This window comes from Symphodus melops (assembly GCF_947650265.1).
Source record: "Symphodus melops genome assembly, chromosome: 11".
Lineage (NCBI taxonomy): Eukaryota > Metazoa > Chordata > Actinopteri > Labriformes > Labridae > Symphodus > Symphodus melops.
In genome coordinates this window covers 21,359,307-21,386,404 of record NC_136701.1, presented here as the reverse complement: position 1 = coordinate 21,386,404, position 27,098 = coordinate 21,359,307, and the positions used below count along the sequence as shown (strand labels likewise).

Below are 27,098 nucleotides of genomic sequence, written 5' to 3'. Positions count from 1 at the left end.
AGCTCATTGAGGTGTAATGTACAAAGAGACACTACAGCGCCTGACAATCACCAAATGCATCAGACACCAAGCTGCCTCTCAAATAAAAGAACGGTGTGAAGTACAAAGTGTAATAACCGCCTCACTATCTTCCCTGCACTTAGTGCAACGATCGCTGTGGGTGGCTGGGGGGTTGATCTCTATTTTTCATTCTTCTGTCATAGAGATGATGAGACAGATCTATCTGTGGGGAGTTTTCCTCGGCTACTTCTGTAGTAGAGCTGTAAAAACTGATACCCGCACAGAGATTAGCCATCAAGGAATGAAATCCAGGGCTGAAATAAACACCATAAAGATGTGTGTGCTGATGGCTCAGGACAGCTGACGGCAGCATGGACCGTATTACAGAACAAGCTACTATCTCCCTGAGCCAGAAACATGAAGCCTGAGTCTGCTGGGTCAAGAATAACTCTGGAGACAATTACTGCATGTGAAAAATGAGGCAACAATGGGGGGAAGATTTTCTAAGGACAAGTGAATAGTTTGTAATATGAAACCCAGACTATCTCATTGAGATGTTGGGTATTTTAGTAAGTAAGTCTCTTTTTTGTCTCATGTTTATTTTCCTCTGCAGACTCGCCCTGGCTGAAATAGATTATCTGATCAACAAAAAGTCATTTGACACTAAAGCACAGCCACGACTTCTTTGAGTTTTTTATAAAGCCGTAATCATAAAGGACTTTGTGTTATTGTATAGGATTCAACACTATTGGACCATCACAGCCTTTTTAGACACAACCTTGGCTCTTGTATTGGCTCAGTATGATATTTTATTAAATATGTATTTTGGTATATTTCATTAACACTAATTTATTCTTCAGTGAAAGATGGTAAACAAAACAATGACGTGTCTTCAAATGTCGTGTTAGAGGAGCAACGTTTCGTTGTTGAGGAACTGGTTCCAGGTCATGTTTGACATTTTGATGTTTGAAGGATTAAAATAGTTGGCGGTTAATTTCCCTGAATGTCAGCGATTCTGACATTTACTTACAACTTTGTAGAGGTTGTGGAGATAATGTGTGGATCTAACTGAAACTGGTTTTGCATTTAACTCACTCTGATGTTGTTTTGGAACAGAGGAGACGTCTTCTGGGTTTCACCCAGACGTGAACGATGGGACGCTGCGATGGACTCGCAGGTTGATGCAGGAGACGCCAGAAAACCAGAGCCTGGATCAGCCCAGAGCAGGTGAGTCAATCGTCGTTTGCTTTCTCGATCAAACCATTGAGAATATATAAAGATGGACAATGTGTCACCACCTCCCTCTAACCCTAACCCTAACCCTAACCCTCCCTTTGCGGATGATGTCATTATGGAGACAGAGTCTGCACAGCACTGATCGACTGGCAACATTAATAACAGTAACTCAAGCAATGAATCAAAGCTTTATAAAGGTTTGAGTCATTTTTGGTTGAGGCTGTATTATTTTAAAATATTTGATTTATTAATTCATGATCATCTGGAGGTTATGGGATTGTTGATCATGTGGTGTAGAGTCTCTCCTCTGCAGGTGAACTCAAGCTCACGTGGGACTGTGTGTTCGTCGTGGAGGAGTGTATAGTCAGTGTCAATCTTGTGGATGTATGAGAGGAGGCTGCTGCACTGAGATTTAGATTAGATTTTAGAAATGTGATTTCTGAGTCCTGGTTGCTCCTTAAATAATTTGAAAAGATTCAAACTGCTCTTCGTGATTGTTGCTTGAATACACAGAGACAATCTACAAGCTCTGCTCCTCTGGTTCTCGGGCTGATTAGCTGCTTGGCTGACATTCATCACCGCTGACAGTTTTATGATAAAAAATTCAGACCAGAGAGGAAATCTCTTTATTGTTGTGTGGGGAGATAACACGGAGTACAGTAGATACAATAACAAGGCTGCTCAATGAAGAATCCTTTGCCTAGCTGACAGAGTAAAGAGCTGCATCTTCACATCATTTGCATTTACTCCAGTGCTAATTATATCAGGCTGTCTGCGATTGGCTGCATAATATGCTAACTACATGGCTATTGTTGAGGTCAGAGTATAAAACTTGAAGCGTAATGTCATGGGATTGTATAAATACAGTTATGTAAATAATAAATCATGCAAATAGCCTGTTAGAACCACACTCCTAAATACCACCTGAGGTGTACTGCCTCCTAATAATATACACACACGATGAATTATTCAAATCTTTCAAGGATGTGGAGATAGATGACACTGGGAAACAAAGAAAACCTTTTCAGACATATTTCATGAGCAGATGAAGCTTCTGTGAGGAGTTTTTTTTAAGACATTATGAAACAGACTGAAACGAATACTGATGACCAAACCATCAGAAAGCAGACTTCTGATGTATTTACTGTCATCTGTTAATGCCTCATTAGGAGTAGGCGTTAGATGAAGTGACAAGCAGCATGCTGCTGGAATAGTCCTTTTTTTGTACAGCCAATATAAAAAGTGAATGATATGATTGACTGTTTAAATATTGCAGAATGCAGCTTTAGTATGTACATTAAAAAAAATTCAGCCCTGAATGATATGACATTTTTGGGACAACTCGATATTGGGGAGTGAAAAAATCTGATATCTCCGTATTGGCCGATATCTCTCTAAAGATAGATATACACAATTATTTTGTTCATCCTTTACCATTCACCATTCACATACGATAACTGCTTAGATAACACTACAATTTCCCTTGAATTTCCCTCGGGATCAATAAAGTATCTATCTATCTATCCATCCATCCATCCATCCATCTACGAATACATTCACTGAAGAAGTTAAAGTACAAACTTCTTGGATGGCCTGGTAATTTAAAACCTGAACAGCACGCTACATTAATTCTCCCATATGTGCATTAAAAACACCCTCCATTGTTTAACATTAACAACATTTGCAACAGGCTGTAAACATGTTAAATCTTGCTGTTTATGTGAGCGGTATACGATGATGTTTAATGGAAATTGACTCGCTTTCAGAGTCAGCCTCAAGTGGTCAGCCAAGGAATTGCAGGTTTTGTTGCTTTGGCTTCATTCTCAGCCCTTCAGGGTTGCTTCTTGGATCGGCTGAAGCAACTTTTCATAGTTGATAAATATCTATGCAAGAGCCGATATTTCATTAAAAAATAACTTCAATGATCAGTACAATTGGTAATAAATCATTTGTTCTGCTTCAGGAACAACAAATCTTACCATTCAGTAAATGAACATGTTACAAGCACCCAGCTGTCAGCACATCCTCTCCTGTGATATTACATTAGAAATGTTTCCTAACAAAATTGGGATGAGACTCGGCGTCTCTCTGCCAGTGCTTCTGTAAATGTGCTCAACACAGCTGTTTGTGTTTTTCTACCTGATAACACACTTAACGTTTGATCGAGTTTCTTTGTGAACAGATCTCCCTCATTATATCTCACAAAGGCACCAGCGTGCCTCAGGCTGGATACTTCACTGTGGTAATTGACCTGAGATGAGCAGTGGGGGGGAAGAAGCTGGACAGGTAGTATTAGACCCAGCAGTGAGTGCCGTCCTCTTCCTCAGCATGCTGCCTGAAAGTGATTACATAACTGGTCGTGTGATTAGAGAGCCGGGCCCAGACCTCGCAGGATATTATCTTGAGTATTGCACAGTAAAATCCAGCCTCAGGCTCTCTCCTCTTTTCATCCCTACACTGCATAACAAGATGGAGACGGTGTGACCTGCCTCCGGGGAATGCTGTTGCTAGGCAACTGAATGCTAAATTTTGAAACCCAGTCAATTCTGTCTTTCAAGCATTAAAAGTGCAAAGAAAAAGGCCTAAAAATAGAACGAGGGGAGAGAGGAGAGGGCTCGGGGTGGCGATGGTGTTGGGCAAATGAATCAAAGTGATGTAAATGAGGTAAAAGGCTCGTACTGTGTGTCGCCGTCCAGGCTTGTTATGTTGTTTATGTTGGCAGGCGACGGTCAGCTGAGAATAGTTTTTTTCCACAGCAACATTTATGGGAAAGCATCAAGAAAGAGAAGCTGGCAGGTTATGTGACAGAAACTTTCTTCGAACAGTCTTGGGACTTCTGTCACGCTGGTCGGATTGTCGATGTCGCACAAAGAAAACATCAAGTCATGTTGTGGAAAATTTGAAGCAGAGTAAAGTTGGTCACTCCCTTTTTGTCCACTAAAGTGACTCTACATAAAAGGCAGAGGTTAAAGACTTTGTCTTTTAAATCCTCCTCCCTCACAGAGCTCAAGGAGGTGATGATGGACAAGACATAACTCAACACGTGCAGCGTCTTTTTCTTTCTCTCGTGTGAGACACGACGTGCAGTGCTGTTATTGATAGGCGAGCGGTTTGAAGCCCTGCTGTTGTTTCATCAGACGTGCATTCAAACTGCCTCAAAGGAAAGCAAATCAAAGAACAAATGCATAATTGAATTTACATTACACACCTGGATGAAATATTTATTTTTTGATTCCTCATGAAAAATGCAGGCGTGTTGCAGAGGTCTGTGTGTTAGTGTGTGTTAGCGTGTGTTAGTGCGTGGGTGTGTGTGTCTGTGTGTTTGCTCGATCCTCCCAATGATGGTTTAGTTTGACTTTACTCGACGTTCCAGTCGATTCCTCAGCTTGACTCCATGAAACCCCACTGACTGCCAGATCGATAACATTTTTCTGCACCGCCCACCGGCCCCTTCATTCATCCACACTGAAGCCCCCCCCCCCCCCCCCCCCCCGCAGCAGATCGACTCTCAGACAGCTCAGCCCCTCATTTCACAAACTGTATACCGTAGTGCAGCCTTCAACTCTAACGCTCTCTCAAAGAGTTCCTGCTTGACTTCGACCTTATTCGACTGCTGAGCATAATTTATTGATCTGACATCTTTATTCTGAACAGAAATCAGTCCAAAATAAAAGGTGCATTTTCTACCTACTGCTATCAGTCTCTACTACATGATCAAAAATAACACCAACATAAACGAGTTACTGTTTAAAGCCGGACTTCAGTTTGAATGAGGAGGAATGTTTTATCATTGCTTTAAAGGTTGGCGTGGACTCAACTAAAAGCTAATAAAGTTTTCTCCAGCAGACACTCTGTGTGTTAAGGCTACAAGCAGAGACATTAGAGGAGATTTACTCCCGGCCTCTTGGCAAACACTTTCTTCTTTAAACATCAACCTCCTGGCTTTTATGGTAGAGTGTGGAGTTTAAGTATTGTTTCCATCTCTTGAGTACGTTTCTGTTGTAAATCCTGCACCAACCCCCAGCAATGATTATCCTCTACACTGATGATACATCTATTATTTAATGTCACTTAATTAGCATGTAACAAAGGAGATCCATCAATCAGTATAAGATTTTAAAAACGATGAGTGAATTGACGAAGCTCGAGGAGAACAAATATGTTTCCTGATACGGCCTGTGAATGACAGATGATTTATTTATGTTCTTAACTAAAATCAACATTTAAACAAATGGCTCAGTAGAAACATAACAGGCAAGTTCTCTGAGTTGTAACTGCTTATTTTTTCAGGCTGGGGACTGTCCCTCTGTCCAATCTTTTTGAAAGTGATATTGCTGTTTGTATTTTTCAGCAGACTCAATAAGGAGTCTTAATAAGGAGTCTTAATACGAAGGCGTTCATATCCTCCGTAAAGAGTCGATAAGTGATCCACAGTTTGGACATGTTTGAGAGGGATGTTTTAATTTGTAGATGTTTTTGTCTCTCTAAACAAACACGGGCACTCAAACGTTTACATTTTGGATTGTGAGGTATCGATTCAATCTCCACTGCTCGATCAGTTTTCACATTAGAGACGACTGATTTTCTATTTTGAATAAACACACAGCCTCCGTACGCAACAATAACTCACGTTCTCCCCGTCATGTGGAAGTTTCTAATCTATGACTCCAGATGTATCAGTTGCTTCATACAGGGGAGTTTCAGAATCAGCTTTATTGTGAAGGAGTTTATTGTAATGTCATGTGTTAAAGGACAGAACAGGGAGGATCAAGTCTTTTATTGTCAGGGTCACCGCACATTTACACAACAGCCTGGATCTTTGCTCACCTCTCTGATTGCAGAACTACTGGGTCTGCAAAGATGATGGCACATCTGGCTTTTATTTCGGATGACTCAGGTGGTTGCAGATGTTTGATCGTCTTTGATGTGGGTGTTTCAGTTTCCGATCTTGTGTTAAGAAACAGCATACTTAAGGTTATCCCTGTCCAGTAGGTCTGCGCAATGTGGAAAAAACATATAAACGCTGTGAGTGTGATGACGGGGTTCAATGTGCAATAAAGATGTGAAGTGTTTTTAAGAACAATTAAATGAGTATTAAATCTTTAATGCAGCGTTTAATTGATTTCTGCTGTTGTCAATGATTCACTCAAGACCTGTGTTTGTTTATGTTTCTCCTAAATCCAAATTAAATCCCAAAAGTTATAATTACCACTAAACTGGTTTGTTATATGGGGCAGCAGTAGCTGGAGAGAAGCCAGACCACTTCCTGAGTATTGCTGGGGTGCCCTTCAGCAAGGCACTGAATTCCCCCCCTCCGCCAGCTCCGTCACTCTGACATCCGTTAGGCTGAAATATACACCTGCACAAACAGGATCCTATGGACAGGCACTATGTGTGTGTGCAGCATGTTCATCAGAGTGTAAACACCCAATTTCCCCTCCCAGGGATCAATAAAGTCAATCTTATCTTATTCTGAGGGTAACTAATTAGCTCGTTTAAATTTAAACTTTCTTCATCCAGATTGTCTGCAGGTGGAGCCTTTGTGTCACACAGAGTAAGAAAGCTTTAGTTGTTTACATCAAAACATTTTTTAAATATAGTGATGAATAAAGACAACAGTCAAGTTGAGATTAATTGTGTATCCCTACTGTCCGGCAGCCTTCAGCTAACCCGCCCTCTGCCTGTCCCCCCCCCCCCCCCCCCCCTCAGACCTCTCCTGAGGGTTTGTAAGGGAAAATAAATATTTTTAGACATTGAGGTCCAGAGCTGCTGTCACTTTTCTTTTTTTTAATCTTTCATGAACCCTGACCATGGGAAACACATATTCACCTCCCCCCTTTCTCACTGTTCATGTAATCGCCCTGCCTTCAGATTTCTTCTGCCACCCGTGGAAAAAAAAAAGCCCCCAGGGAGAGGGTCGCCATAGCAACAGCCTTCACCAGAGCAACTCCTCAAAGCATCCATCTTCACATTCAGGGTGCATCTATTGTGGGATACGATGACAGAAAGTTTGAACGCTCGTCTGTAATGCCTTCAGATATTTAATATACAACATTTTAATCAAAATAGTTAGTAAGTTTTTGTGCTTTTTTGTCCTTTATGTTCTCCTCTTCAAGAAAAATACTTTTTTTAAATTGAATGTATCCTCTTTTTTTTTTCCTTCATTGCAATGTGAACCCATGGATAGAAAGACCTCGAGAAATTACAATAGAAAGTACACGATGTCTTTGATGGTAAAGTGTGAGTTTTGCTGAGCCAAAAAGATGAGTCGACTCATTACGGAGGAATGTCAAAGCTGTTTATGATGATGTGGAATTTTTTTGTATTTTAGTGGAAATATGCTTTATTGTCTTTCTGTCATGATGAATCATCTGCATTTTTGGATGTGTTGTTGATGTGTAAATAGTTTTATTATGTTCTCTAAAAGAGGAAAATGTAATATTCTTTTGGAAAAGAAGTCTTGACTAAATCACTTGTTGGTCTTGAAAGTGTTGCACAATAAGCAGCACATCGAGCATCTCGACAGGCAATCCCAAACCATGTGCTGCTCTCTGGCATGGACACAAATGTGTAAACAATAGCAGACAAACATTTACATTTTCTAACTGAACACAGCCAAATAAAGCTCCTCTCCTCCTCAGGCCCGTGTGGCCTTCTCTTCTTCCTCTCTAACACCTCGGAGTCAACGAGCCCCCGCTCACAGGAGACCCTCTCTTGATTCATGCACTCTGGTGTTCAGATAGCATGCAGCCGTCGCGCAGCGTGCACGCCGACGACTGTACTCATTGTCTGCATGTCAACCCACTGTTGTCTCACACAGCAGAGGAGCTATTAATAGCTCCACCCTCCCCTGTAGTTTGAGTTGGCTCGGCTCAGAGTTGTAAATTGGCAATGTACCCCAGTCTCCACGCTCTCTGTTCTAAAGACAGGGGAATACAGAGAGGCCGAGTCGACATTAACGGTTAAAAAAAAAAAAAAAAAATCTTTTACACTCGGGGAAGGAAAGGAAGCAGCTGCAAGTTTCACTTCCTGTCTCAGTCTTCACTGCAACACAACCAGTGTGTCTCCATGATGATGATGTGGGTTTACCTTTTCTTAAAAAACAAAGGCACTCAGCATTACACCTAGTTTTTTTTTTTTTGCATCGCTCTGGTCAGTTTGAAGTAATTAGATGCTCATAATGAGACTGACACTTCATGTAACTCGTTCCCTGAATTCAGGCTTTTATTTTTTACTCTTCATTGACAAATATGATCTTGCAGCTGGCTGAATGTTACTGTGTTTGATAGCAAATTAAATAAAATGTATGTTTTCGTTGGGGAAATGCTCATCATTCTGTTTATCTTCACCGCAGCCATCCACGAGTTTCCAGAGGACATTTTCACCAAGGAGCAGAGAAAGAAGGGAGCTGTGTTACTGCATGTGCTATGTGTGAGTATTTCACACACTGTCACCTGACACCACTTTATTGACTCACCACACTGAGATATTACAGTATCATTAGAAGAAGCTAAATATGTGCCTTTTCTCCAGGCCATCTACATGTTCTACGCACTGGCCATCGTTTGTGACGACTACTTTGTCCCCTCCCTCGAGAAAATATCTGAGGTGAGGGAACAGCAGCAACCAGAACCAGCGGAGTTCAAGAGATCGTTGTTTTAGTGTTAATTTAATCTGGTGTTTTTTTTAATTTGATTTTCAGAACCTGCAGCTCAGTGAAGATGTGGCCGGGGCGACGTTTATGGCTGCAGGAAGCTCTGCTCCAGAGCTTTTCACCTCTCTCATTGGTTAGTGCCTCAGACAATCAGGACCAAGTCACCGTTGTGGAAGTTTTGGGAAAGTGTGCTCCAAAAAAAAAAAAAAAAAAAAAAGACTTTTTTCCGACCTTTATTTGGAATGTGTTCTCGATCGCCCAGTCTCTGCAGTGCCACAATCATCCAGGAGATGTCAGCAGAGTGTAACTTTACATCTTTGAGGGGATTTCCTTAATTTGTTTGAGGTGTTTTCTTGGAGATTAGAGCCTCCAAATTCAGATCTGGTTAATGTGAGTTTCTCTGTGAGCTTGCACATGTCCAAGTAAAAGAAATGAGCCCACAGAAACAGATGTGAGATGACTCACCTCCCACAGACTCACAGACTTAACTCACGTTAAAGAAAAACAAAGCCAGATTCTAAAAGCACAAACATGTCTTCCTCTACACCTCTCCCCTAGGTGTCTTTATCACTAAAGGGGACGTCGGCGTGGGTACGATCGTGGGCTCAGCTGTCTTTAACATCCTGGTCATCATCGGCCTGAGCGGGATCTTTGCTGGACAGGTGGGAGAAACTTTACGAAACACTCTGATGCAGCCGTTTCTGTTCGATGGAAACACCTGACACCTGTAACTTTCCTCTGCAGACGGTGGTGCTGACATGGTGGTCGCTTTTCAGAGACTCCTCCTACTACATCCTCTCTGTGTTGGCGCTCATCATGGTGAGACCACATGCTTTTTATCCAAATAATCAGACCAATATCAGTCAAGATTTGAAAGGCTCCTACATTGGTAAAGAATCTGCTTTGTTTCTTTCTAGGTTATCTATGATGCCATAGTTGTCTGGTGAGTACAAAACAAGGTGCTTTAGGAATAGTTCAAGTATTGAATCAATAATGTACGCATTATTGTTTACTGTCCTCTCTCTGATTGAAGGCAAAGTGACCCTCACACAGGCGTAGTGCCTGCTTTTATGATCCTGAACATGAAGGTGTCATCAGCTGCAACATTCAATGACTTTGGATCTGAGCGCTAACGAGAGATTGATTCTTCATTCTGCTTTCAGTCAGCAGAGGTGACAGGGAACAGGTTACATTTAGATGAACTTTGTTTGGAGCAGCCACATGTATTATTTAGTGCTTTGAGGCATTTAGATTGATTTTGTACAAAAGCTCTATGTAGACAAATGTCGAGTTTAATCATATTTTGATGATTTATTTTTTCTGGATAGAGACGCTGATTTTCTCATAACGGTCTCGTTTGTCACAGTTCTGTGATAATGTGGAACATTTCTGATGATCTACAAAACAAATCAAAAGGCTGGTCATAGGTGTGATGATGTGTCAGGTCAGACCACCATGCTGCCTCGGCCACACCAAAGAGGGAATACAATATAAATGAGTCTTGATCTCGAGAAACTAGAGGATTGACTAAACACAGAAAATGTATGCAGGTCGTCTTATTTAGTGCAGCAACAGGTTCATTTATAACTCTCAACCCGTCCTTACTGTAGCTGCTCTCAGCTGTCCGTCCTGAATGTTTTCTACTTTGTAAAACGAAGGCTCTCCATTGTTGTCCGTGTCGGTGCTTTAAATGAAAGGGTGGATTTATTCATGCGCTTAATGTCAGCTTTAGCGGAGGATTCCTGGGTGATATATAGGAGCCTGTTAATTGAATCATAGTGTGCCAAGCGATGTCTGGTGTATTTCACTCTGAACACAAAGAGAGTGTTTCTCCTCCATTGACTGCATCCTCGGATCATGTGAGGATCCGGTCTTCACATGTGCAGTAGAGGTCAGTCTGGGCTACGAGGAACAGCTGCTGATGAGCTTCAAGTGCTTCAGGAGAACACAGAGCTGCTTCTTTTTGTCTTTTTGTTTGTTATCTTAGTGCTGCGTCTCAAGAGGAGGTCTGCAGCAGACACTTTTTATAAAGGAGTCATCAAGCCTTTCTAAGCTCTCATGTGGAGTTTTTCTCTTCAGCCTAAAGTAAAGTTAAAGTTCATTACAATAATATTCTTTTTGATTGAATGTATAACTCCATAAAGACAGTGTGGTCGTGTGTTGTCCCGTCTCGAGGCGATGTAGAAAGGTGTCGCGTGAAATAACAGACTTATGATTTACTTTGATGAAATAAACCAAAAACCTGAATCCACGGCGGACCGCACTGTTCTCTTTTAAACACTGATTAACACATTTGTGTCATCTCAAATATCTTTAAATTGCAACGTGGAACTTTTTATAAAAAAGAAAAAGTTTAGAGCACTTGTGAGGATTTTTCTGTTTCGTTCCGTTTTGCCTCCCTCCTCTGCTCCTACGTTCGTCCTGAACACGTTGAAGTAGTGTGTGTTCGACAGTGTTTTGCACCACTTCTCTGGGAGTATTCGCTGAGAATTTTTATTTTTTTTATTTTTATTTTTTTAAAAAGGCAGTAAATCGCTGAACCTGACAGACATTAATGATAACAACGTAATACTTCATCTTTATGCTGATGGTCGACGATGTTGATTTCAGTGTGTTTCATAATGTTACATGCTGAACTGTCTCGGGCGTCCAGCTGTAGACGCAGCAGCTTTGAATAATCATGTTTAGAAGTGATAAGAAGTGATAAGAAGTTCACTCTGGACTTTTTGTTTGGTTATATCTCCTGCACGCTGCTGCGCTCTCCACATAAACTCAAACTCTACAGGATAACTGAGTGTTTTCTCACTGCTTATCCTGAAATAAGAAAAACACCTGTTCATGTTAAATATGACTCATTGGACATTCTCTATTACTTTGCAGTTTTCATTCTTGTAATCGTGGTTCACTTCTGCTCCAGCCACCAACCTTTCGACTTGTGCTTCTTTCTGTGCAGGTGGGAGGCTCTGCTCCTCATGACCATGTATGGAATCTATATTATAATCATGAAGTAAGTTTACCAAATCCTCAGTCGTCATGTCTAAACACTGTCGAGGAGTCTGACTGTGTGCAGATGTGAGAATAAACGGATCTGGGATGTTTGCTCGCAGGTTCAATTCCCGGATAAGGGCGTTTGCGATGCGTCAGGTCAGGAGCTCCAGGCCGTGCTGCCACGCGTCAGAGGGTCACCGAGACGACAAAATGGGAGAGGACCCCTCGGCCTGCAACACCTCCATGGTGCTCATCAACAAAGGTCTGAGGAGCTTCTTCGATGCTGCTTCACGTCTGCACAGTGGTTCTTTTTAAACTGTGCCTCATGTTAAAGAAACGTCATGGTGCCTGTGTTTCCACCTTTCGAAGGCCAAGCGAATGGTCAGGATCCTCCTCCGGTCGTCATGGTAGATGAGCTTCTCATTCTCAACCCCCACAAATTGTCGTTTTCTGATGCCGGCCTGCGCATCATGATCACGCCTCACTTCTCCCCCCGCACCAGACTCTCCATGGCTGGACGGATGCTCATCAGTGAGGTAAAAGACTTAACGTGTCTCGTCGTCGTCACTCAGGGGTTTCTGAAGCCCAAGCTCAACATTAGTGGTCACCATGTTGGAAATGCTGTGAATGGATTCTCTCTCTCCTCCTCCCAGAGACAGAGGTTGATCCAGAGGTCAAAGAGCCAGCTGGACGGCGAGGCCAGCTCCGGGTCGACCAGCAACAGCCTGAAGAGGACGGGTTCCTGCAGCCTGGAGAACGGAGGCAGAGGACACGGGATGGGACACGCAGAGTCAGGAGACAAACCTGGGGTTGGAGAGAGCCAGGCAGAGGAAGAGGAGGATGATGAAGATGGTATTTTCAGTCCAGTGCGTATACCAGGTGAGGAAGAACCAGCGAGTAGAATTAACCTACAACAACATTCCTCCTCCATACTGTAGAATTATTACTCTGTGGGGATCATTTATAAAAATGGATCATCTGCATACAAGAAATCCATGAGCTCTCTTTAAAAGTCTAATGTGAGAGCCAGAGGTGCAATATCAAGCACAAAAGAAATTCCCAGCATTGTAATGGGAATTACCGGAGAAGAAGACATTTCATGTAATAAAGTGATCCATGATGAAGTCTGACCCTCTGAAGGCAAAGCTGGAGGTAACTCAATCCACCCGCTCAATCTCTTTAGTATTCTTATTCCAAAGACATCACTGCCTTTGGTAAGGGTTAGAATTGTTTAGAGGTAAACTCTGTCAAAATGTTTTCACAGTGTGTATTCACTAAGATACAAACAAACTGTAAAGTCGCATTGAGATGCAGAACTAGTAATTAAGCGATGTGTCAAAACACACATGGGAAACAGGTCAGTAGGATTTTTCTTTCCATAACTTCATGTTCAGTGATAAGTAAAAAAAAAAAAAAAAAAAAAACATAAAAAAAAGGCTTTTAAAAAAAATAAATGTATCACTTATTTTGCAACAGTGAATCTGAGGGTAGCAGATCTCGACTGTAGCTTGAGATTCATCTTACTGAATCAAAATGGACTAAAGGCACTGACTTATTACTTAGTGTAGGTTTCCATCCAACAGGTAGCTGAGTGAGAAAGCTTCTTTCTTAAATGTCTGTAACATCTCATGATGGTTGATGAAAGTCTTGATTCAAATATCTGCTCCTCACAGGAAGCTGCTGTGCACGTGTGAAGTGGGTGATCACATGGCCTCTTGGTCTCCTGCTCTACTGCACTGTGCCTAACTGTGTTCTGCCCCGCTGGCACCGCTGGTTCATGGTCACCTTTGCGGTCTCCACCCTGTGGATCGCCATCTTCTCCTACCTCATGGTGTGGATGGTAAGGAATCTTCAAAGGCTCCCTTCCTGAACTGAAAGACATATTTACAGCCTGACGCACGTTTGTATGTAATGTTTCAGGTCACTATTATCAGCTATACACTTGACATCCCAGACTACATCATGGGCATAACCTTCCTGGCTGCAGGGACCAGCGTGCCAGACTGCATGGCAAGTCTGATTGTAGCTCGACAAGGTACAAAACTGCATTCTGAATCTTATACCTGAGAGCTTTTGTCTTTTCTTCCTTTGCCTCGGTGTGTTCAGCATCTCTCCTTCACGTCTCCTCTCTCTTTCAGGCATGGGGGACATGGCAGTATCTAACTCCATAGGCAGCAATATCTTTGACATCCTGCTGGGTTTGGGTTTCCCCTGGGCTTTGCGTACCCTTGTGGTGGAACACGGATCCACAGTATGCTAACACTTCATCTTCCTCAGTCTTCCTTTTGTCAGTGATTTTCATGGTCTACTGATGTGATGTGTGTTAGAAAGCCATCGAAGCGTACATTTCAGACACCTCTCTTTGTTTGTTTTTTTTCTACCCACAGATCTCGATAAATAACAAGGGCCTGGTGTATTCTGTCATCCTGCTGCTGGCTTCTGTGTTTCTGACTGTAAGGAAATTAACATGTGGAGAACAAAATGGCTGACTGTTAAAGTTAGCAGCTACGTAGCTAATTGTCACTGTGAACCAGAGATTAGGCTCTGTAGAGTTTATGCTAAAGAAAAGCATTGGATTTACATGTACAGAATGACAGACAAATCCAAATGAATCCTAAAGCTGCTCCATGATGTCTACTGTGGAAGTGTTTGGTAGCACACGCTTCCTACTTTTATAAGTCAGTAAACTTTTTGTACTAGCACGGCACTCTCTGGGCTGAATGTGGGAACGGACCCTGACTGAATCCTGACTTTTCCTGCCAGCATCCTGATAAGATTTCTGAGTGAGATCAGGGTGAGCTGATATGAGGATTCAGCAGGTACTAGTGAGGAAAATGATTTGGCAGCGATGATGACGTCTATATCACGAGAGAGATATGAAACCAGTGAGATCTTTGTGCACTTTATGGACCTGCAAATATGGTTAATTAACGCCTATAAATAATAACTGGATTATTTTCAACCCTGAAAAATGTTCTCACCATGTTGTCACATTCGCTTCCTCACACTTCCTGTCTCTCTGCTCTCAGGTGATGAGTGTTCATCTGAACCGCTGGAAGCTGGATCGCCGGCTGGGTCTGGGTCTCTTGTTTCTCTATGCCATCTTCCTGCTCTGCTCCATCTTCTTTGGACAGATGTGAAGCATCTGTGTCACTCACAGCACATGCTCAGTACCCACTTTTTGTTTTAACATGTCCTCTTTCATGAAGCCTAAAGAATCGTGTGACACCAGTGTGCTGCTGTACACAACCACCACGAGTAGCAGACTTCCAAGTATTAAATATGTCGGATGAAAATAAATGAGATGGCAGATAGAAGGGACATCAACAAAAATATGACTTTTAAAAAACAATCGAACTGGTCTTCATTCGCTCGATTGTTTCACAGTTTAGTGTCTAGTATTAATAATTTATTTCACTTTGAATCCAATAACCACTTTGGATTATATATATTCAGATTTATTCGATTATGTTAGACATGAGTCATTTTCTGCTTTTTTTTTTTGCCCAAAGCTGCACTCAGTTAGCTCACCAGCGAAGTAGCTAGCACGCTACAGATCTCAACCGCTTGTGCTTCATAATTTTCCAATAAATGATAAAGCAATAAGCAAATAAGTTTTGACATACAGGGTCTCTAAACCTTAACGTTTCTAAAAAAAAAAAAACCCCACACTTCCTGTTTGTTGTTTCTAAACATGGATTGTGCACATCATCCTCTTAATAAACATGCAGTGAGAATAAGTGAGGGATGTCAGAGCTGCAGAGGCGGGAAGCAGCAACATCACCGAGGAAACTATTTATTTCTTTTTTTCATTTATTTTTTGAAAGCAGCTGCAGCAGAGCAGAGTAATAACGGGACCTATTTATTGTAGATCCCATTAACAACACCTGCTCCGACCTGCCACCTCGTATCCACAGAATCATTATCAGTTAGTTACGAGTGGACCGATGATTTGATTTGTTTTGCTGCACGGCACAGCATGTACAGGTTCCAGACAGTAGCAGGTGTTATTTTCAGAAAAAGAGATAACCACCACGTGACATAAAGGAAATAAACTCCAGAATCTGATCAAGTCACAGATCAGATAGAATGTTTTGTTCATCAGATTTATCAAATTAATAATGGATTTTGGAATTTTGTAACTATTTATATGTAATGCACTTATCATAGTTTCAGAGGCCAATTTTAAAATAAAAATAAAAACATGAACTGGTCTATAAAAATCTTTAATCTGCCATGTCACACTTTGGTCTGTAGTTAGATTTAAAACACTGTCTGTTGGCCGTACGTGTGTTTGAATGTACATCCCAGCTGACCCAGCGTCACTGTGGAAATATTTACATGCATTCAAATGTTGCATGCAGCACTGAACTCCAGTGATACACCTCTGAACAGACGGTGAGCTGCTGTAGGACACTGCGTGTGTGTGTGTGCGTGTGTGTGTGTCAGAAGACTTTTAGAATACACTGATAAGAAAATGCACATTATGGTGATTCTGTTTCGATGATTTTGCCTCACAGCTTATGAGCAAGTATTGGTACAGCTAATGTACGTAAAGAGATAAACTAGTGTTACAGTATTTTTAGAGAACTTCTAACTATGAAATCTAATATATATCATGTTCTTCTTTGAGTGTCTCAAACTTTGATGACTCCGAGTGCAGGTTTGTAGTAACAATTCACGTTTAGGTACGACAATCAATGTTTTGTTTCTTGAACGTTTTGTGGAACAAGTTTCCTTTGGTGGAATATTTTCTCTGTCAGATCAGCACATTGTGTCCTCACGTCTACATTAACTATATCTGTGTGTGTCTGGTATGGCAAAATATGCTGCTTTTCCATCTCCAATATATATCTTCTTTTCTTCTGTCCATACATGAAATATGAAATATAGACACTTTCAGACAATAGGATGAAGCAAAGACTAAATATTCCACAGAAGGGCGATATTTTTGACGTTTTTTTTTTTCTTCAAATGGCTGTATAATTATTGTCGACTTTTTTTTTTTTTTACTGTTTTTAAGTGGTCAATTTACAGTTTTACAATAATGAATGTCTGAAAGAGACTAGTTTTGTGGTGTTTTGATTCTTTTTACATATACTTAATGTTTGCCTTTAAGTGAATAATTGTAGCAGAGTGAATGCATAGTTTGTCAGATTGTTCAGTGAAGGCTGTAATTATGTGAGAGGAGCACATCGTGTGCGCCCACTTTAGTGCTAGTTGTGTCTTAAAATCTTTTCAGCTCTAAGATTAGTATCGCTTCATTGAAAAACTCAACCTGATTTCTGTGGAAATTGAAACTCAAGTTTACAGTTTGAAACCAGTATGTTTTTCAAAAGGCTAGAATGTTTAAATGCAGTCTTTTACTAGTGTTATTTAGTTTTATTTTCAAACTTACTGGGTTTGATAAAAATTATTACCGTATCTTGCATTTTCAATCTTCTAATTTATTTCGTCATTAATGTACATAATAGACAGATAGCTGTTTCTGATCAAAATGTTTATCACTCTATTTCAATAGCCCTGAAAGCATCTTTTCTTTAGACCTTGGCCAGTGTTTCAAGCACTTACATGCCGTACTGAAAATGGGAATCTAAAGCCAAATGTCATCAGTCAATCAGTGGGGACTGGTGTATTATTTAAAACAAAAAAAAGGGAAAAATTATCCAATAAATCCTGTGCCCCAAATAAAAATAAATACAGGATGAAGTAGTTCAGTCAGAGATCATTAAACAGTTCTTCTTGAATTAAACTTATTCTTGAGTCTAAGATCAAACCAACTCAAAAGTTAGAGCTTCTTCGTGAGTTTTAACTCGTCTTTCTTTCTGGGATCGCTCATCGAGATAAACTGCGGTTTCCCTTTGAAAATAAAGACTTCACTTTCTTTCACTGACCGATGAATCAAATGGAAATAAATTTGAAATTAAACCAATATTCTTGATTGAGGCATCCTGAGGTACACCATCACTATTTAGATCCTGTTAAACTTAACCAGCATCGTGTTATTAGATTTAGAGACGTGATGAATATTGTGATGCTAACATGCTGTGCTTTAAAGACTCTGCTTTAAAGCTCTGGTCACTCAGATGTAGAAATAATCTTAATATACGTGTCATGAATACAGCTGATCTGCGGTACTTGTGTTTGCACAGTGGTCAATGAATGTTCCGTTTATTCTGCTGTGACCTTTGAGGTAGAATATTTTTAGTTTTAAAATTGATATCTTAAGAGATCATAGAAAACTGTTGTATCTTGAGTCCAATAAAAACAACTGTGCAATAACAACTCCTCTCTTTTCTTCTGTTTTCTGTTGGCTGAATGATCGTGACATGCAGCTGTAGGCGTTAAAAGGTTAAATGATGAGAAAGAGCTCATTGGTTCATGACCGCAATCAAATGGAGTAAGCCAGAAAAAAAGATTTGATGACTAGATGGAGCTGATTACTAATTACAATGACAAACAGTAGGACCCAGAATGGAGCCCTGAGGAACTCCATGTCTTTTTTATGCACAATTGAATCAGTTAGTCAGAGTCCTGCACATTATCCGATCAACTAAACAGTCTTTTCAGTGTGACGGGGAGAGATAATTTAATCCAAACCCATCACAAATTCATCCAATGCTGTTGTGAAATGGTGATAGAGAGACAGATAAACGCAGTATAGTGCCTAGTAGTTTATTTTCCTGAAGACAAATTGCTTACAAATAAACATTTCCATCACAATTCAAATCAAATTCCACCCAAAGAGAGTTCACCTAATCTGCAAACCGATGATCTTTCTTTAAACTCGATGAACTATTCTCTCCCAAAGCTGCAGACTGTTAAACCATAAAGGGATATTACAAATATAATTTGACAACAACAGATGGACTCCCCTTTTTTTATGGCTTTGCTCGGAGTAAAACCTTGAAGTTGGATGCTGGGTCCATCACGACTGAACCATCCAGTGTCGCAGGTTCAAATCCACTATTTGCCTCTTAATCACATTATGGGCTTTGCTTTTCGTTTCAAGCTTTGGAAGAGAGCGGCTCAGTCAAGAACTGGATCATGGGATTAACTAGAAAGCAACATCCACTTAAGTCCCAAAATGTCCCACACATCAAGTACGCAAACATCATCCATGAAGAGAAAACAACCAGCAAGATATTCTAGTAGCCACTGTCTCTAAAGAACTAAGTTTAAATGTGATGAGAAAATAAACCGAGTTAACTTGAGTAATGCTTTAGTAAATGTTAGGCGGCTATTGAAACAACATGATAGCATGGTTAATTTATATTACACCACATCCCATCACCTCTGCTGACCTAATGCTGAGACAACCACGTAGTATAAGAAAGTGCAGACAATTACTGAGCATGCACTTGTTTAACAGTAGTTTGCAGTTATTGAAGCAGACACTGCACATTTCATAAGGATTCGTTTGCGCTGCCTTTGTCCAATCCACCCACAGCATCCCTCCATCCCTTAAATACTGTTTCTGTTTGAGGTATAGTAACTGCTTAAGCAGTTCAGCTAGACTGTTTTCTTGTAGCCTTGCCGCAGAAGGAAATCATTGCATAATAAAACTACGCAAGCAGTAGCAAAGAGAGCCGATTCTCCATAGGACTACACATAAACACATTATAATCTCTTTCTATAACAATATGGAGCCGTCTATAAGTGCTGCCACAGTCCCCAATCTGTTACAGAAGATTCTGGAGACGCACAGGATAGCACATTATCTTCCATCAGAGCCTAACGTGACTCTGCCATCGGTCCCTGTCATCCCAGCATCCAACAGGAGCTCTTATATTGCCATCAGGTGACCATCTACAAGGTCCAATAGAAGTCGGTTACATTAAATAAATCTAGTGGTGTCACAACATTAACAGATATTGGATATGGTGCATGATCGTCAAACTGCTAGAACACAGCAATAAAGGTGTTTTATCCCCTTTAACTGTCTGATAATACAAATAGGACTTGTTTTTCATTTGACTGGAATAACGATTATGATCACATTTCTGTGGAAAAAAAAAAAAGAAGGCTAGATCTGCTTTCTGTCTCTGCTGTCTTCAGGACCAGGGTGAAAAGACTGCTACGTCATAAAAGTTCCAAAGCATAAAAAAAAGCTTAAAGTTGACTTCTGGATCTTTGTACAGCTGGACAAGCCACGAGTCAAACCTGGCATCCCTAAAATTCCTTCGACTGTTAAAAAAATCCACCTTAACAATTACATGATGGAGTCCAGTAGAAGTGGATGAGATTTAAAAAAATAAAATAAATCAAATTTACAGTGTCAGCAGATCCCTTTGACTCTATCAAGTGAATCACCTAATTTCAGTAGCGCCAGAGAAGAACATGGTTTTATTTTTTTTTTATAGTAATATGGGCACCAATAATCTTATATCCAATTTGTACATATTTAACACTATTATATACCATAGAAATATATAAATATTATAAAATGTCTCTTTTTTTGATAGCAAGCAGAGGCATGCTACTTTATTCCAAGCTCTATTTCTGCTCTAGTCATAAAATCAGTACATTGCGAGAAAAAAAAAAGAGACCAGCTTTTAGCAACTCTTTGTAGGCGCACGTGTAAAACACTAAACAGAAAGGAACCTTTTGGCTTAATATGCTTTATATCTTGTTGAAATTTACTACTGCTCAAGATGTGCAGCAAAGAATGTTACAATAAAAAGTGATGAGTCTGAATCTGAGCTTGGAACTGTGCAACAGTCATATCTGAACTAAGTGAGGCCAGTTTGGTAAGGGATACTTCCTCTTTCACACTGTCTGTTCTGAACACACTCCCTCCCTGGTCAGCTCGTCAGACGAGTTTGTCATCTATCTTTCAGGGTAAACATTAAACTGCCGCCGGGGACGGTTGAGTGATGAGTTTTGTGCAGAAGTGGGGGCCATCACGACTGTGGAGCGTTCTGGTAAATGGACGCCTTGTCTTTTAAGAGGTCCAGACATAGGTGACAGCTCCAGCTCCCTGAAGGACAAAATAGAAGAAAATTAATGTCAGAGAGGCTGAAAGATGCATTTCCATAGGCCAAACAAGTTATAAAGGAAAGCCATGCTACATGTGCGGATGGATGTTGATGGTTTTTCTTCATGATAGAAATGGATGAGTCGCAATGAGTCTCAAAATATCACCTTACATCGTCTGCATAAAATGTTTCTATGATATTTGACAGCTGTTTTTGTTCGGACTAATTAGAATTTTTGTGAGGAAAAAGACAGAAAAAGGACAACAAGCTATTTTCACAAATGCATTACACCCCCCCCCCTCCCGCCAAACATGTTCCTTCATCTTTGATTCATATGTCAACGCAAACAGCCTCGCTCTTAATCTGACTTCATCAATGTAGAAATAGTCAGTTGTGCATGTGTGAAAGGATTTTACCATCCTGAAATGAAAGGAACTGAAACTGATCAGTGTGTGGTGAACTCACCCTCCGGAGGTTCAGCCATGGGTGGATTGAGACAGTACATGTGATAGCCTCTGTCACAGTCGTCACAGAACAGAAGCTGATCCTGAAACAAATGGGGGGGGGGGGGGGGGGGAAAGAACAATTCAGCATGTTGTGTAACTTCCATCACAGACTTATTTTTCGAATGCAGGGTGTGCTCACGTCGTTCTCGGAGGTGCCGCACATGTTGCAACACTTGCACTCTATGCACTGCCAGCGGTACGTCTTTACTGCGGCCATCATGACGGGAGTGAACTGCAGGCAGGAGGGATGCCCTGCGTGTGGAACAACCGCGTCTTTCACTTTGCTGAAAAGGTTTCTGCTCACTGTCAGCAGCATGAATTCTCAGTTTGTTCGAACATACCTGAGCGCCCGCAGTCGGAGCAGGACACCAGCTCTTCTGATTGGCCAGTCTTGTGATTGGTTTTGGAGTCTCCAAGGCAGAAATCACAGTAATTATTAGGCAATGCGATACCATCTGGACCTTTCTTTGGAGCTGAGGAAGAAAAAAAATAAATAAATATAGCACATCCACAGAGAATCAGGTTTCAGCTCTGCTCTGAACTGATGATGAAATGTAGAAAAATGGTTGCTTACTTTTGGGCTCATTGGGCGGTGGCAGGGCCGGCTCGTTGACCTCCACCTCTTCCTTCTCCTCTCCCTCCTCCTCAGCCAGGTGGGAGTGGGTGTAGTGGTAGCTCAGGCCTGGACGGTTCTTGTAACGCTTCCCACAAACTGCCACCAAAACCAGAAAACACAACGGATATGACAACAAGGAACAAATTAATAAAATCCATGATCAGTGGTGTTCTGGAGACTTTGACTAATTCCTCTTCAACAGTACAGGGAATGACGCGTCAGCACGTCTTAGGGGCCAATGGACTAATGTTCAGGAGAGCACATGTGAAAGAGGCTTAAGAAATATACGTCTGTTTCTGGAGGATTAACTGTGAGTCACCTTTGTTTGAGTGTGAGAAACACCCAAAGACAAAGAACTTCTTCTTTCAATTCCAGAACTGATCTCATTTTCATTTCCTCAAAGTTAACTTCTCTTAACATGTTTTGAAACATCCTCCAAGGATTGACAATCTTTTTTCTTGTTGTTCTTTTTGAAAAGTTAATCGTTACAGATAAAGCTGGTAGCATGCCAAGTGATGCACAGCAGCAGAGAGTTAATACGACCTGAAATGGTTAAACATGCATCAAACTGACTGGAACCCTAAGCAGCGGGCTGACTCTAAAACATGGAGAGAGGAATGAGACTTTACAAGGTGCAGAGGTGGTGATGACGAGGACAGGGGGGGGGAAAAAAAAAAACTAGTACAGTGAAGGAGCACGCATGAAGAAGCGAGACAAAGCACAGAGAGGGAAAAAGAGCAGCAGATGAAGCTTGTAGCTTATCTAAATCTGTGGGGAGTTCAGGGCCAGATTGAGATGGAAAAACACTTTCAAAGACCACAGTTTATCTCTTTTAGACTGACACGGCTCATACCATACTGAATACGTATTTTTGTAGTTTGGATAATTACGTGGCTCTGACCTTTTTTTAAGCTTAGCTAAAGACCTTTCAGTAAATTGTGCAGAAAAAAACCCCATTTACACTAAGAGCTAATCCACACACGATGCAAGTCTACTTGGTAACAGACAGAGAGAGAAAAAACATTCAGTGAGGACACATCACAAGGCAGATTAGAATAAAAAGGAATGAGAGAAGTATACCTCGTTCAGAAGTTTTTGAAATATGCTTTTGTTTGATAGTGTCTGAAAGAGACAAGAGAGGGAGAGGAGAGAGAGAGAGAGAGAGCGAGAGACAGAGAGAGAGCAGAAGAGACTCAGGAGGGAAATAGACTGACAGAGGTTTAGTCAGTCATTACTAAGAACCCGGCTGAAAGTGAAAAATGTTTCACAAAAGAGGAAAAGACAAATCAAGCAGTACAGATGACAACACTGAAGAATAAGGAAAAACAAGCACTTCCCCCCTGCACATAGAAATGCAAGTTAAAGACACGTATGACGTCATAATGATTACGAGTAAAATACAACTGAGCCGAGATTAGCTTAGAAAAAAAAAATCTAATTCAAAATGTCCAATAAGAAAAAAAACAAAAAGGCAGAAGGACTGTGGAGACAAGAAGAGAAAGAGATAAGGATGGAGAGAAGGTGATAAAGACTGAAGGCTCAGTCAAAGTCTTTGATTGGATTACAAACATGACACCCAACATCACACCTGTTAACATGTTCTACCCTCCCCAATCCGGACTCACTGTCGCAGGCGTACGGCTTGTCTCTGTCCTCCAGGGCTGCCGTGTCCAGTTTTTTCCTCGTGCTGCCCGGACCTCGACCCTGAGAGCGAAAACGTTTAACAACGTCAACACACAGGCGGGTGAAAACGTATGAAGAGTTTGGATGCTTCATTTTAGCCTGCTGCTTCCGTTTACCTTCCCCTTTCCTTTGCCTCTTCTTTTAGGCGTGTCCTCCTCATAGTCTTCATCATCGAGGTCGTCCAGAAAGTCATCCGGCTCAACTACTCTCTACAGGAAAGCAAATAAGTCAGAAATCGACTGCAAGAATACATTCAGGAGTTTTTGTAGGATTTTAGCCGATAATAAAGCGTGGTCGAACAGCACTCGCTTTTCTCGGTCTACAGAGCTTTGTAGCTCATCTTACAAAGTGGAGAAAGAGGTGCATTGATAATATCGACACCTGTGATTGAAATGTTATGCTCTGACTTGTGTCAACACAGAAATAAGGTTTTTTCGGCTTTCTGCGAGCCGTTTATCGACGAGCCTCTGTGTTGTGATGTCAGCAGCTCGTAAACACAGAGCACCACACCTCCGTTTGTCCACCTTCAGTACAAAAGCCCAAGAAGTTTTATACTTTTCGGGGGGGGGGGGGGGGGGGGGGGGGAAATGATATTTACTGAGAATAGGATTAAATATTTAGCGAACGCAGAGTGGACAGTGAGTCTGCGATTATGCACGACGTGACACAAAACGTATTAAAAGCCTTTGTTGTCATAGTATTAACATTGTTGAATTACATTCTGGTATTGTGACGCTCTTAAAACCTAAGTTTAGAAAACAAACAACCTTTCTAATCCGAGTGGCGGGATTCAGGCCTCCTGTGTAATCACTCTGGTTCGAGTCCTCCTCGGACCCTCGCAGCTCTGCAGCCGTCCGTTTTTCCAGAGAGTCCCCCTTCAGCAGAGCCTCCAGGCTGCTGCCGTCTGCTGACAACAGAGCATCTTTCTTCAGTCCGACATCCAATTCTACAAAAGAAAACACAAATGGGTTAAGCCACACAGGAAAACGAAAAAAAAAACACATAAAGGTTGACATGGGGAAAAATGAGCTGGGGTCTTACCTGACTTAACAGAAGGGAAGACGAGCCGAGGGTCCACGGGAGGATGAGATCGTCTTTTCTTCCTCCACCTCCTGGATGGGTAGGTGTAGAGCTGCCCCGGGGCCATGCCTGAGGGACACCACAACACGTCCGTCAGCGTGACACTGAGCCATCTTATTCAATACTGAACATGTCAGCTTTATGACGATAGAAAAATCTGCACTTCTATGACCACAACATGATATACATTGTAAGCAAAATAAAGCATAGTCATTTAGAAACAGGTAAGTTTATATTATCCAGGATCCAATAATAAACAAGTCAATGTGTAGAATCATGTTTTCACATTAAAAACATTTTGTACGGCTCAGTGGATGCTGCTCTATATTGTTTGTAGTTTTTCACAATGTCCAAAACTCTTTCAGAAAGTAAAATAAAATTCACACACATTCATCTTCGACTACGGTTTCCCTAGATTTGTCTGGGCACACGCTGGGTTGACATATTTTTTTAGTTCACGCTTTTGCTTCTCACCTGGCCCCCTGTGTCTCTTCTCCATCCAGATGTAGCAGTTGCTCTGCGCCACACCGGTCTGAGAGTCGAGAAAAGGCATCCGAACGCTCCGTTCAGCACAGAGCCGTGCGTTGTAGTTATGACACTGCTCCATTGCATCCCTGTAGTACTGCTCTCCCAACCTAACACACACAAAATCAGAAAAGAGCCAGTGATTAAAAGAGCACAATCAGCAGGTGTGACAACAACAGGGCCGTCTAACTTCACACCTTTTTAACTCTGTCATTTTAGCTTGAAGTTGTCTCTCTGAACTGTACTGCCGCCTCAGATAAACAACATCTTCGTACCTCTGACAAAAGCACATATGACAGTGCAAAAGCAGGAGGTGCCTTTTGTTTGTATGTCAATAACAGAGAGCTTCGAAGTCAGAATAGTCGTTAGTTAGTTGGTGTGATGTTTTCAACATTAAATCCACTTAAGCAGGGCTGTGTGCTAATTCTTCAATATCAGATACACAGACTCATGACTACAAAGATGTCACTTGTTCTTCAACTCCTTTAGTGGCGGGACATAAATAAATAGTCTCCTCGCGCAACAGCTGCATCTGAACTGAGGCTGTCAGGCTGCCCTGGAGCAAGGCACTCCTCAGTTCGACTGCAACTGTTGAGACATGATTAGCCTGGTTGTAGAAAAAAAGAAAAAAAAGGCCTTAGCCTACAGCAGCTGTTCACAGAGTAGACGCTTCATTTCATGTCTCTTAAACAGACACGGTTGCCTTATGCATTTTCACTGTTATTGGATACGTTCATTAGTAATAAACACATGACAGACGTCTGAAACTATCAACAACAAATTGTTAAAACTGTATGCAAACAAGCACAGCATGAGTACATTTAACTATTGGATGAAGACATTAAGTGTATATTAAAGATTAAACGGTTCCAGGACAGGTTAGTAGTGGAAATTTTTTTTTCTGAATTTAGAAAAATTAAATCTAAAGTATTGTGTAATACCTGAGGCACAGCAGATACAATAGAAAGTGTGTATTTTCCCCCCATTAAAAAATAGAATTTGTATCAGTAAAGCTGAACAAGCAAACATGTTACTATGGTTACCAGATCTTAATTGTTTAAATTGAAATCATAAAACGTCCTGTTATCGCAAGGTGAAATCACCGGAAGTGGAAGCACGTTTTTTTTTTTTTTTTTTTTAGTACAGGAAAGTCAGGTACAGGGTGACAGGAAACTTTACATTTTCCCAAGAGTTACTTCTTAAGAATAACAACTTTGAGGACACCATATTGAAGAACATTCTCGCATTAATTGTAAAGTATTTATCGGCGCTAAAACACAATTTCACTCTCTTTAGCTTGTTAGCGTGCTAGCTACTTAGCGCCGCAGTTGCTATTTAACGAGAACGATACATTAAGTATATCCATTGTATATAAAACTGGCTTATGTTAAATAACATTAAGTCATGATTCAGTAAAGTAATCTGTGTGTACTGCTAACTTACACTTAGATTACATGATGTGAACACACACGACGGTCCGACCTGCGCGTGCTAACCTTTACCAGTATAAGTCAATGGAAGTGTTTGCTAAGCGAGCGAACCACACGGTGTAGAGTCTACTAAAGCCGCAAAGACGTCACCTCGGTGTATGTCAACGAGCCAGGTGTAAGGTGTGTACAGAAAAAGTCCCAACACTTACAGTTTCACAACATTCTCAACAACAGCTGCCATCTTGCTTTAACACACGGGAAGAGTGTACACGGGTAATTTGTGCCCTCTGTCAGGACTTGTAGGCAGAGCAACACAAGACGGGTACCTTGCGCCCTCTACTGGTGGGGCTTTGGCTATACCGTGTTTAAAGCAGGGGTTCTCGAAAACTTTGGACCCCTTTC

The 27,098-nt window shown here is 41.2% G+C and overlaps 2 protein-coding genes across 5 annotated transcripts in view; one reads left to right on the top strand and one right to left on the bottom strand.

Moving 5' to 3' along the window:
• The window catches only part of LOC306831418 (sodium/potassium/calcium exchanger 3), a 26,267-nt gene extending 6,125 nt beyond the window's left edge, over positions 1 to 20,142 (top strand). The window contains exons 2-17 of one of the 2 annotated variants that reach the window (XM_079355522.1): positions 1,117 to 1,227; positions 8,591 to 8,667; positions 8,770 to 8,844; positions 8,939 to 9,023; positions 9,449 to 9,552; positions 9,635 to 9,709; positions 9,808 to 9,833; positions 11,844 to 11,897; positions 11,998 to 12,140; positions 12,248 to 12,414; positions 12,532 to 12,757; positions 13,552 to 13,718; positions 13,799 to 13,913; positions 14,017 to 14,129; positions 14,266 to 14,331; positions 14,908 to 20,142. In XM_079355522.1, coding sequence (XP_079211648.1) covers positions 1,117 to 1,227; positions 8,591 to 8,667; positions 8,770 to 8,844; positions 8,939 to 9,023; positions 9,449 to 9,552; positions 9,635 to 9,709; positions 9,808 to 9,833; positions 11,844 to 11,897; positions 11,998 to 12,140; positions 12,248 to 12,414; positions 12,532 to 12,757; positions 13,552 to 13,718; positions 13,799 to 13,913; positions 14,017 to 14,129; positions 14,266 to 14,331; positions 14,908 to 15,018 — 1,715 coding nt within the window. In that variant the 3' untranslated portion in view covers positions 15,019 to 20,142. The remainder of the gene's footprint in view (positions 1 to 1,116; positions 1,228 to 8,590; positions 8,668 to 8,769; positions 8,845 to 8,938; positions 9,024 to 9,448; positions 9,553 to 9,634; positions 9,710 to 9,807; positions 9,834 to 11,843; positions 11,898 to 11,997; positions 12,141 to 12,247; positions 12,415 to 12,531; positions 12,758 to 13,551; positions 13,719 to 13,798; positions 13,914 to 14,016; positions 14,130 to 14,265; positions 14,332 to 14,907) is intronic. The other variant, XR_013780082.1, reaches the window with a different exon arrangement.
• Positions 18,540 to 27,098, bottom strand: dpf2 (double PHD fingers 2). Of its 3 annotated transcripts, XM_079355524.1 has the most exons (12): positions 26,906 to 27,098; positions 25,216 to 25,376; positions 24,703 to 24,810; positions 24,429 to 24,607; positions 23,778 to 23,870; positions 23,604 to 23,682; positions 23,059 to 23,100; positions 21,937 to 22,074; positions 21,704 to 21,835; positions 21,502 to 21,614; positions 21,322 to 21,403; positions 18,540 to 20,858 (listed from the first exon to the last, which is right to left on the bottom strand). In XM_079355524.1, exons 1-12 carry the CDS (start codon positions 26,935 to 26,937, stop codon positions 20,782 to 20,784), a joined length of 1,236 nt encoding a protein of 411 aa, XP_079211650.1. In that variant the 5' UTR covers positions 26,938 to 27,098; the 3' UTR covers positions 18,540 to 20,781. The 3 variants fall into 3 exon arrangements, with proteins under 3 accessions (XP_079211650.1, XP_079211651.1, XP_079211649.1); XM_079355525.1 differs by lacking the exon at positions 23,059 to 23,100 and having other exon boundaries at positions 26,906 to 27,090; XM_079355523.1 differs by lacking the exons at positions 23,059 to 23,100; positions 26,906 to 27,098 and adding an exon at positions 25,464 to 25,708.

Bases quoted from the DNA above. Each gene is read 5' to 3' on its own strand.
- dpf2 (XM_079355523.1), bottom strand. From the start codon at position 25,558: ATGTGCTTTTGTCAGAGGTACGAAGATGTTGTTTATCTGAGGCGGCAG. The intron at 24,811-25,215 runs GTGAGAAGCAAA...GGTGTCCCTCAG, and splicing joins GAAGAGACACAGGGGGCCAG to GCATGGCCCCGGGGCAGCTC. The intron at 24,608-24,702 runs GTAAGACCCCAG...TTTCTTTTGTAG, and splicing joins CTTCCCTTCTGTTAAGTCAG to AATTGGATGTCGGACTGAAG.